Source organism: Chelonoidis abingdonii, chromosome 2 (assembly GCF_003597395.2).
Source record: "Chelonoidis abingdonii isolate Lonesome George chromosome 2, CheloAbing_2.0, whole genome shotgun sequence".
Classification (NCBI taxonomy): Eukaryota; Metazoa; Chordata; order Testudines; family Testudinidae; genus Chelonoidis; species Chelonoidis abingdonii.
The window spans coordinates 290,999,175-291,009,811 of NC_133770.1; the positions used below are offsets into that span (position 1 = coordinate 290,999,175).

The window sequence follows — 10,637 nt, forward strand, 5'->3', positions numbered from 1 at the left end:
CAACTTAAAAATGTTTCCAAAGATTTTAGACATAACAAAGGATTTTTTATCTTATTAAGATACTGATTTTGCTGGAGGGTTTTCTTAAAACTAGTTCATCAAATAGTCAGAAATAAAGAAAGGGAAACTCATTTGACTGGAAGGAAAACAGACTTGTCCTTTTAAGGGCTCTCTTCAACAGGGGGGCTGAAGGGAGAAAGGGATGGACAGAAAGGACAGGAAGACTTTGGAAGTAAGTTTTTTTGTACTGTAGTAATTACAATTAAAATGTATATCTTAGATAAGGGTGGTCTTCTGAAGGATTTATTTAAAAAAAAAAACTATATGTCTGAAGATCCAAGCATTTAAGGCTAAACATGAATACTCAGACTGTGCATCTGAAAAGCTATGCAAGGATTTTTTAGAGATGTGATTTTATAACCTTCACCAACACACTAATGTAATATTTTTAAAGCAAATTTTAAACTAAGGTCCTGTACACTGACATGTTCTGAGTAAATATTACAGTCATGCACAACTGTTTTGTCAGTAAATGACAGTATATACCTGGGGGTTGGCAAATGCCTGTTAAATGGCTTCATTACCACTTGAATGGCTCTTTAACAGTTTCAGCTTTGTGCTAATAGGTCTGGCAGACTGGAGGCTTTTTCACTTTCAAATCTAAATCCCCTCTGGAGGAAGACTCCCCAGGCTGCAGAAGCCAGATGTGGGAGCCTGCAGGAAGAGTCAGAACAGGGATAGGAAGAAGGGAAGGGTGGACACTAAGACCCAGGGGTGCCCCAAATTTTCTGATGCCTTACGCAGCCATGGATGCTGGATATGTCTAAGGACGGCCTTGGCCAGATTGTACCTATTTGTTCTTGTGCCAACACTGTCCTTCAGGTTAAACAGTTTCTTCACCCTCCCCAGTGTTTACCCCTTTTTGTATTTATAGAGAGCAATCAGATCCCCTCTTGGCCGTCGTTTTGCTAAGTTAAACAAGCCCAGCTCTTTGAATCTGCTTTTATAAAATAAGCCTTGCCTACTGTAACTCTGGATGTCCACGTTAACTAAAATTACCATTGTCATAACGTCAGAGTCTTTTTGAATCCTACTAAAGTCTTGGGCTCAATAATACCTTGTGGCAATGAGTTCCACAAGCTTGTGTGCTGCGTTTAAAAAAAATGCCTTATATCAGTTTTCAACTTGCCGCCTTTCAGTTTCCTCAAATATCTCCCTTTTCTTTGAATTACCAGAGTACAAATAGGAGTGCCCCACTGCATGTCTGTATCCCACACACTACTTTGTTTCATCCACTTCTTTTGTCTGGTTTCTCAACTGAACAGCCCTAAACATGTAGTGTAGTTGTAGTCATGTCGGTCCCAGGATAGTAGAGAGACAAGGTGGGTGAGGTAATATCTTTTATTGGACCAACTTCTGTTGGTGAGAGAGACATGCTTTTGAGCCGCACAGAGTTCATCTTCTGGTCTGGGAAAGGTACTCCCAGCATCGCAGCAAAAATGCCAGGTGGAACAGATAGTTGAGCACAAGTAATTAGAACACATTGTACCAGCCCATTCATGGAAGAGTAGCCCGCTAACACCTCTGCAGTCGTAGGACAAAAAAGAGGGGGTTAGTGGATTACAGAAAGTTTTAATAAGCCATAAATCCAGTGTCTCTGGTCAGTCCATGATTTTTAGGCCTGAGAGCTTAAGTTCATTACTCTGCTAGACACTAGAAATCATGGACTGACCAGAGACACTGGACTTGTGGTTTATTACAATAATCTGTAACCCAGACACCCCTCTCTTTTTGCCCTATGACTGCAGAGGTGTTAATGGGCCACTCTACCTTGAAAGGTCCCTTACAATATGTGCTAAGTACTTATGCTAAACAATCTGTTACACCTTGTATTTAGCAGTGACACTCCGAGTAGGAAGTCACCTAGAGGAAGGCCTCTGTGTGGTTTGAAAGCTCATCTCTCTCAGCCACAGAATTTAGTCCAGTAACAGGTATTACCTCACCCACCTTGTCTCTCTAACAGCCCTAATTGTGTCATTCTGTCCTCACATGAAGCCTGTCCAACCTACTAGCCATTTCCATTGTTCCATTGATTCTGTAGCTCACCCTGTTTCTGCTGAACCATGTTCTACCCTCCATACTCTGTTCTCCTTCTTCCTTTCTTGTTTAGGTGTCTGCTACCTTCTGTGACTCACCTTCTCACCGCTTTCCCCTTTGAGTCCGGTGAGTCCAGCTCTTCCTTTTTCACCCTAGGAACAAACAATACACTCTGATTTTACCTGAATCAATCATAGCTACTGCATCATTACCATGCCGCTATAATATTTTATACTATTGTTTGATCTTACCCATCTCCCCAGATGCAGCACTAGCAGTTAAATCAAAGGGTAACATCTTGAGTAATTCACAAAAAGTAACATTATTTTCCAAAGCCGACCGTTTACACTTTAGTTTATGGAAAAGAAAACAAGAACCCTAACCCAACATGCAAAGAAAAGTGATGTTGCTTGAAACACCTGCAGAAAATAATCATTTGTTATTTTCCTGTTGGGAACAGGCAAGCAGTAGGGTGACCAATAACACAGAGTGACCCTACCAGAGGGGTGTAAATTCTAGGGTGCACTAGTGTGTTACACACTAACTGGCCCGTGTGGACCCTGCTGGCGCACACTAAACATTCCCTAGTGCACACTAATGTAGTCTGGTGTAGTTAACTGTTTGAAACAGGGCTCCATTAATATATAAAATACACATAGCAATGTATACATGTATGGAATCCAACAGCCAATGAAACCAATGGAAAGATTTCCATTGATTTCATTGGAGATTGGCTCAGGCCCTATATGCATACACATAACCATCTATAAAGACTATGGGCTGGATTTTTAAAGCAACAAAGTGATTTAGGAGCACTAATCCCATTGATAGTCAGTGGGACATGTTCCTAAATCACTTAGGTGCTTTTGAAAATCCTACCACATTTCCTCTTCTTAGGGCATTGCTCCTACTACCTCTCAAGCACTATGAAATCAGCCATGACCTTCTGTGTTAATCTAATTCCTGCATATACATTGACCTGTTGGCCCGTAGGTTGAGACAAAGAGAGCTCGCTGGGCATCTCTGTGTTAATGGGGGGGTGCTGGTTTGCTTTTGGGGCTGCTCAGCTCTTCACCACAAAGATCACACCAGGTGGGAAGAACTTCCAATGGCTCCAGTCAAACTAAGCAACATCTTAAAGTCACTCACCTGATCTCCCTTTTCTCCCTTCTTCCCAGGTAACCCCTGGGGACCAGGGAGGCCTGCTTCACCCTGAAAGAGAGAAAGCGTAGTCTATGAAACCCGATGAACATGTACAGCCTGCCCAGCAAACTCGGCTGCCTGGATTTTTGTTAAAGCAGCAAAGAATCCTGTGGCACCTTATAGACTAACAGGCGTTTTGGAGCATGAGCTTTCGTGGGTGAATACCCACTTCGTCAGATGCATGCATTCACCCACGAAAGCTCATGCTCCAAAACGCCTGTTAGTCTATAAGGTGCCACAGGATTCTTTGCTGCTTTTACAGATCCAGACTAACACGGCTACCCCTCTGAGACTGGATTTTTGTTGAATTTTTGGAAATAAAAAAATAAAATAAATAATAAATAATCAGTTAATCAGGGAGGAAACTGTGCCTTTCCTGAGCACAGAGGCAGAGGAGGCAGAGATGTAAGAGACCTCTTAGGCTGCCTGATCTCTCTTGCCCACCCCAGTCAGTGCCAGATTGTCCCCTAAAGTCAGTTCCCAGCCATGGCTCAGTCTAGAATTCAATGACCAGCACTAAATTTCTCCAGGGGGAGACTGTTCCACAGTCTCGTCAAGCACAATCTAACTCCCGTTAGAGTAATGGGGAAAAAATCATAGAATCATAGGTCTCAAAGGGACCTCCAGAGGTCATCTAGTCCAGTCTCCTGCACTCATGGCAGGACTAATTATTGCCTAGACCAACGGCTCCCAACTGGGGATCAGTGGCCCGCTAGGGGTCTGCGAGCCCTTTCAAGGGGTCCTACAGCTGAAGCCCCAATCCCCGCTGCTCCCAATGGGGCTGATGCTGGGAGGCACAAGGCAGAAGCCCCGATCCCCAGCGCTCCCCGCGAGACTGAAGCTGGGCTGAATTCCCAAGCCCTGGTGCTCTCTGTGGGGCAGAAGCCCCGAGCCCACAGGCAGAGCTGGGAACAGGGAGGGCATTGCTCTGCAGTCCTGGGGGCAACTGCACACCTCCCTGCACCATCTCCTCTCCCCACCCCCTGGCCAGGATGGAGGCGGGAAGCCAGAGCCGGTACCAAACAACTCCCGGGCAGAAGAATTTCCTATCTAGGTTGTACTGAGCAGGCTCAATAGGTAACTGTATTGGCAGGGAAATGTGCCGGCTGCTGTTTTCACCGTAACCAGGCTGTGCAGGGCAGCTGCTACTCTGGTTGGTGCCATGGAGCAGGCGGCCACAGTATTCCCTCCTCTCCTGCTGGTGCCCTGGGTTGAAGCTGCTTCTCAGCTCCCAGCCCCCTTTGCTCCCACAGAGGCAGCCGGTAAGAGCCTTCTGGGTGGGGAGACCCAGCTCCGTGGCTGGCACACCCCTCCAGGAACAGGGGGACCACAGAGGAGTCCTCCCAGCACACAGCCATTAATATCCCTCTCCCTACACCCTGAGCTACCTCCTCCCTACACCCAGAGCTACCCCCTCCCTGCATACAGCCCCAGCTACCCCCTCCCTATACCTTGTGCTACCCCACCCCCTGTCTGTACACAGCCCCTAGATACCCTGTCCCTGCACCCTAAGAGCTGTTTGCAAACTTTTTGAGCTGAGCCGCCCACCTTTGTTGAACCCCTCCCCCCTTCTCCCAGACAGGCTGGGTGGCCTGCTGAGATAAGTCGGGGGTGGAGGTGGCGCTGCCTTCCTGGACCCTGCCTTGCGGAGGTGGCTCAAGCCCCACTGGCCCCTACTCCCCCCAAATAGAAGTCAAACTATACCTATGCCCAAGGCTAGGGTGGCCAGGTGTCTGGTTTTCGACCAGAACACCCAGTCGAAAAGGGAACTGGTGGTTCTGGTCAGCACTGCCAACTGGACCGGTAAAAGTCTGGTTGGTGGTGCTGCGGAGCTAAGGGAGGCTAGTCCCTACCTGTCCTGGCTCCGTGCTGTGCCCTAGAAGTGGCCAGCAGGTCCAGCTCCTAGGCAGGGGGCTACTCAGCTGCTAGCAGGGGCAGCCAGAAGCCACAGGATACAGGGAGCTCGGCAACTTTGCTGCCTCTATGCTTCACAAGAAACCTCTTATATGGGTCACTTTTCTGACAAGTACCACTCACAGCTTTAGCATTTGGAGAGATGGTGACAACTCTCCCTACTGCATCGTACGGTTATAAGGAGGCCCCTGTCTCTCAGAAGTCCCACCAGCATGCTGGACTGACGCTGTGTGCCCAGGAGACCAGGTGCATCCGCCTAGGCCTCTTTGCAGTCCTTCTCTGTTCACCACGCATGAGACCAGATTGTCAGGGGTGTCCAGGCAGTTTGGCTTTATCCCCATTAATCAGAGCTTCCCCCACATTCTAGCTGACCATAAACCTGATCATTCCAAACACTGCTAATTCAGCCCTCAGTCAGAGTCAAACCAATGTCATTTTATCTAGTTATTGATTGAAAGATTCATTCCCATGTCTGATTCCTATGCACTGCTTTGGCAGGTGGTCCTATTGCTAAGAAAACTTTGCCTGCTCACCTTCTCACCAGCTAGACCAGCTGGGCCCTGATCTCCTCTCTCACCCTGGAAAGACAAAAGCACAGCTTTAGTATTACAGGGAACCAATGCCCCTTAACACTGCCTTATAATCATGATGTTACACCCCATATCACCACACAGCAAAACAGATGTCTCACGGGAGTTCCTTCCTCCCTCTCCAACCCACATCTAGAAATGGGTCCTCCTACGTGGCCCACAGGGAGCAACAGGATCCAATACGCCAGAGCAAAACTCCTAAAAGGTCAGTGTCAGATCCTGAGTCCTAGTTGGGTCCATGTCTATTGTGATACAGCATGGCCAGAGAGCAGCAGGAGAGGGTTAGAAGGGAGCCTTATTCCCTGTAAGGGCAAGAAAGTTTGCTATAGACTAACTAGAGCACCTGAAGCCAGTTAGAGCACCTGCAGTCAGTCACATGATAAAAACCCCTGCTTCAGTCAGACAGTGTGGGAGTTAGAGCAGAAAGGATTGGTGTTGGAGCAGAGAACAGTTTGGAGGAGTTGGAGCAGAAAGGAATTGGTGTTGGAGCAGAGAGGAATTGGTGTTGGAGTAGAGAACAGTTTGAACGGAAGCAGAGGACAGTTTGGAGAAGTGCTGTGGTGGGCTAAGAAGTCCAAGACCCTAGGTAAAGGGGCACCTGGCTTGTACAGAGGGAGGGCAGGAAGCCCCCCACAAGCTGAAGGGCAGGAGAGGGAAGTAGCCCAGGGAAAGGAACCGTCGTTCAAATTGGTTCACTATCCTCAGGGCCCTGGGCTGGGACCTGTGAGTAGTGGGCGAGGCCAAGTCCCTTCTCACCACTCCCCTCCTCTAGGCACTCTAGTGGGCAGTTAATTCTTCCAATTCAGGGGCAAGAAATTGGTGCCCTGAACTCCCCCAAAGAAGAGAAAGCGCGAGACCCATCATAATAGTGCTGGGTATATTTGCACACTGTATGATGGCATTTTGTGACAGAACCACTGTTGCCCAGAGGGGCACGACCTGCTTCTTCCTTTCCCTTACACAGTGTTACACGCATGTAAGGACATCAATGTCAGCGGGCTACCCCTCTTACAGGGATTAAGTGAAAATCAGATCAGGCTCTGGCAGCTTCGTTCATTGCTTACAGAGAGCTCAGTAAATTGGAATTCTTTACCTTGGGCCAGCTTTTCCCAGGAAAACCTTCCTGTCCCTTTCTCCTTGTCTCTCCCTGTAAGGAACACAAATGGGGTAACAGAACAACTCTCCACGCGGTGTGCTAGTAAATGTGCAGACAACAGTCTGAGCGGGGAGTCAGGTGGTTCAGATAGCCAGTGACTCCGTGTGTGGTGTGTGCGGGAACACATGCTTTGGCTTCCTGAGATTGCCTTGTCCACTTTAAAAATTTGGTATACAAACCTCAATCTCATTAGATTTCATTCTGGAATAACATGGAGCAAATTCCTTCTGTGAACAACCTCAAGTCACTCTACAAGAGTAGTTCATCATCAAAAATTCATCCTTACCAGACATGCCAAACCCATGAAAAAAAAAAGCAGAAATTGGTTTTGTTTTTGGCTTAATTGCTTCGTAGTGCGTTGCTAGCTTTTAGTTTGTTGGCTTGAAGTTGCTGCTTATTTGGTTTTAGCTAATTGCTTCTTTTGCTTTCATCTGGTCCCGGGCAAGCAATGGAAAGGGTGGGCAAGCAGGTATGGAGCCTTCTGGGAAAGTGTCAGGGGTGCACGCGGGCCCACCACAGACACCGACTGCAGGCTGGGGGGGGATCTAGTCAACATGGATGTATGGGATTCTTAGGGATTGGCTTGTTTTGCCTTTCTGTTTTGAAACTTGGGACTAGCTTGATTTTTGGCTGAATTGTGAAAGTCAGGGTGCTTATTACTGCATAAAGTTGGCAGCTGGGCTCCCTTACTTCCAGTTTCTGAATTTCTCCAGTTCAACTTCCAGCCATTGAGACTGTGTTATACCCTTTTCTGCTAGACTGAAAGAAGCATGTTATTAAATTATTTGTTCCCCATGAAGGAACTATAGACTGCTGACTAAGTTCATCCCTTAACTCCTACACTCATAGACTCATAGGTCAGAAGGGACCATATGTCTCTAGGTCTGACCTCTTGCACAAGGCAGGCCACAAAACCCTTACCCATACACATTTATAACAACCCTAACCATTGACTGAGTTATTGAAATCTCAAAAATTGTGATGAAGACCTCAGCTGCAGAGAATCCACCGCAAGCGACCCATGCCCCATGTGCAGAGGAAGGCGAAAAACCCTCCAGGCCTCTCCAATCCACCCTGGAGGAAAAATTCCTCCCGACCCCAAATATGGCGATCAGCTAAAACCCTGGCATGTGGGCAAGACTCCACCAGCCTAGCACCCAGAAAGAATTCTCTGCAGTAACTCAGTTCCATCCCATCCAACATCCCCTCACAGACCATTGAGCGACTTATCTGCGATAATCCAAGATCAATTGCCCAAATTAAACTATCCCATCATTAACATCCCCTTCCATACTTATCAGCTTAGTCTTAAAGCCAGATAAGTCTTTTGCCCCCACTACTTCCCTCGGAAGGTGTTCCAGAACTTCACTCCCCTAATGGTTAGAGAAACTTCGTCTAATTTCAGTCTAAACTTCCTAATATCCAGTTTATACCCTTCGTCCTCGGTGCCTACATTAGTTACTAAACTTTAAATTAATCCTCTCCCTCCCTAACTTAATTCCCCCTGATATATTTATATAGAGCAAGCATATTCCCCCCGGAAGCTTCTTTGGGCCAGGGCTAAACAAGCCAAGCTCTTTGAGTCTCCTTTGCATAAGGCAGATGTTCCATTCCTTGGATCTCCTATTAGCCTGTCTCTGAACCTGTTCCAGTTTGAATTCATCCTTCTTAAACATGGACACCAGAACTGCACACAATATTCCAGGGTGGGGTCCCACCCGCCGCCGTATATAACGGCACTAACATCTCCTTTCTCCTTGCTGGAAATACCTCGCCCGGATGATCCTAAAACCGCATTTGCTTTTTTAACAGCCATGTCACATTGACGGCTCATAGTCATCCTGCTATCAACCAATACCCCAAGGTCCTTCTCCTCCTCCGTCGCTTCCAACTGATGCGTCCCCAACGTATATCTAAATTTCTTATTATTAATCCCTAAGTGCATGACCTTGCACTTTTCACTATTATATTTCATCCTATTACTATTACTCCAGTTTACAAGGTGGTCCAGATAACCTTCTCTGTGTTAAACTAAATAGATGGCACTCCTTGTGCCTATCACTGTAAGGCAGGTTTTCTAGTCCTTTAACACAGGCTGGCAGCTGCAGGCAGAAGAGGTGTAGGAACTGCCACCCGCAGTCTAAGTTTTCTTCTGGCTTCACCATTCATAATGCTGTCACCTAACTCCAGTAGAGAAGCACAGCGGCTTAGAACCATCACAGATCCCTTTTCCTTAATGCTCCAATAAGCACTGATGGTGATTCAAGTGAGGACACTTCTCCCATTAAGGCAGGACACACACCTCTTCTCTGCCTGGATAGCCATGTAGGGAAGGATGCTAGTTTTTAAATCTATCATTCCAAGCAGTATTTACTGTGTTTTGTTTCTGTTGCACTTAATTCCTGTGAGAGGGTACCACAGCTCGGGCAGGGTTCAGAGCTCCCTGTCTGTCACATGATCCAGCAGGAGATTTAAAGGAAGGATGTGTTCTCTTTCCAGTGGCTGGGATGGGGAAGGGAAAAACCTGTGGGGACTTCAGCCCACATGTGTTGGGTGTTACTTGTGGGCTTTGGGTGTCTGAACAATTGTGGCCTGAGAAAAGAGTCTGAACTTGACTCGGGCATGGCACTGGTACTAAGACACAATCCCCCTGTGGCATCTGGCAAGACTGTCCCTGTACCTAGAAGTTTGGCAGCCACTTCTTTGCCAGCAAACAGTAGGAGGAGGCATTTGGATCAAGGAGAGGGGATGAGAAAGTCACTCTCTCCTCTGTTGTTCATGGGACTGTGGCACTCTGTGCTTCAAAGCAGCACCCTGGAACCCCCATATTCACCACTGTCATATAATTATGTGTGATAAACTCAGGACAGACAGCTGCAAGGGAGGGGTAGGAATCAGTACCAGAGGGTTAAAAGGCCCTCCTCCTTATCAGCTGAGAGGCAACCACAGGTCAATCAGGTTCAGCTGTGAAAGGGTTACCAAGGTAGCAAATTAGAATCAGCTGAGGGGGGAGCTACCTGAGGTTAATTGGGATCAGCTGATTCGAACTTGGGGCTGCCTGAGACCTTTTTAAACCCTTCCCTGTGGAAGGAAGGGGGGCAGAGCAGAGAGAGAGAAAGAAAGAAAGAAAGAGAGAGCGAGCCAGCCAGCCAGCCAGCCCTGCTGCCAGGAGTAGCAAAACAGTGAGACCCACCAGGAGGAGAGGCAGTACTTTCTCCCACAAGGGGGTAAGAATTCGCTAACCAGGACCGGTGGAGATATGGGGAGCAGACTTCCCCTGTGTCCCAAGACGCACTGCATTACCTAAGCCTGTCTCACCAGGGCTAAAAGCAGCAGAGACTGGGGAGACTGAGAAGGTGCCTTGCCACATATGATATGTAAAAGCAGCAAAGAATCCTGTGGCACCTTATAGACTAACAGACGTTTTGGAGCATGAGCTTTCGTGGGTGAATACTCACTTCGTCAGATGCATGCAAAGCTCATGCTCCAAAACGTCTGTTAGTCTATAAGGTGAAGGTGCCACAGGATTCTTTGCTGCTTTTATAGATCCAGACTAACACAGCTACCCCTCTGATATTTGACACATATGATATGTTTTGTACAAAGTATGGCTTGTGAGGTATCATTTTAAAAGACTTGATCTGTTGAACATTAATATCCTGTTGGATTGTATGTGC

At 47.3% G+C, this 10,637-nt stretch overlaps 1 protein-coding gene across 1 annotated transcript in view; it reads right to left on the reverse strand.

The window, feature by feature from the left end:
* Positions 1-10,637, reverse strand: part of COL22A1 (collagen type XXII alpha 1 chain) — a 346,712-nt gene that overhangs the window by 74,804 nt on the left and 261,271 nt on the right. The window contains 4 exon segments of the mRNA XM_075062036.1: positions 2,196-2,249; positions 3,247-3,309; positions 5,748-5,792; positions 6,898-6,951. Of these exon segments, the coding sequence (XP_074918137.1) occupies positions 2,196-2,249; positions 3,247-3,309; positions 5,748-5,792; positions 6,898-6,951 (216 nt within the window).